The sequence below is a fragment of the Perkinsus marinus genome (assembly GCF_000006405.1).
Source record: "Perkinsus marinus ATCC 50983 genomic scaffold scf_1104296931856, whole genome shotgun sequence".
Lineage (NCBI taxonomy): Eukaryota > Perkinsozoa > Perkinsida > Perkinsidae > Perkinsus > Perkinsus marinus.
Window position 1 is genome coordinate 1 of NW_003215630.1, and position 994 is coordinate 994.

General features: G+C 49.5%; 1 protein-coding gene across 1 annotated transcript; it reads right to left on the minus strand.

Annotated features, from left to right (window-relative positions):
* Positions 1–456: 456 nt before the first annotated feature.
* On the minus strand, positions 457–711 carry Pmar_PMAR012805 (hypothetical protein; the record flags this gene model as incomplete). The annotated part of the gene is made up of 2 exons (XM_002786110.1): positions 457–546; positions 590–711. Coding segments are annotated over 2 exons (212 nt in total), but the record flags the coding sequence as incomplete, so codon positions are not given.
* Between the last annotated feature and the right edge of the window lie 283 nt (positions 712–994).

A 994-nucleotide genomic window follows, 5' to 3' on the forward strand; every position in this document is an offset into this window, starting at 1 on the left:
ATGCGCTCTCGAGATCAGCCGCATATCGGCGAGCATCAACAGCGGCTTCTGTACGGTGGTGTATTCCGACGAAGCGTGTTTGTCGGCCACTTCCTTGATTCGGCCCAGGTACTCGAGATGTCACGCTACTCTGGAGCTCCGCGACGGACGATTTAACACTTTCAACCATTTCTTCTGATGGTTTCTTACGGACCTTGATCGATGCAGTTTTTGATCAGTTTTTCCGACGATTTTGCGTATCTCACCGCGATCCAGTTTTTGTCTTTTCCTGCTGATCTAACCCATTCGAATTCGGGCGGCACTTCAGGTAGATCATCGAAGTCACACCCTGAATCCGTGCTGGTCAATTTTCCTCTGGACATTTGCTCACCTTCGCGTTTCATCAACCATTGCGCAGATGTTGGGTCTACGGCGGACTACAAAAATATTCACTCAGTGAATATGAAAATCGTCAATCTAATTCAGTCTCACATCGTTGAAAGTAGGCGGGTCGATCAGGAGCTGATGCAGATGGACTTCATACTTAGGTGGGACCACCGGGTTCATCTGACGCTCTCATCAATGTGATAGCGATTCATGCTCCTCTTACACTCGGGATACTCCAAGTTTCCACGAGGGCTTCGTCCACCAACTTCGTAGTTTCCTTGTACTCTTCCTGTTGTAACTTGAATTGGCTCAAGTTGGCCAACAAGACTGGGTTACGTCCATGACCTGCTCAATGGACGTCAATTGCTGATACATCACCCACTTACTCGAGATGAGCTTCTGGTATTTGCCAACGGCCCCAGCGAGGTCCCTCTGTCGATACATGTCATCCCCGGCTTTCTTTTCGGCCCAGACAGTCTCACATGCTGCCGCTATCTTTTCCTTATCATTTGATAGTCGCTCGCACTCCTCCACTGAGAAGAGAATACCTACGATGGGGTACTACACGGGCATACACGACAACGCCTCTGACATGAGCGAGCGATCTCCGCAGTTTTCGATGCTGCTT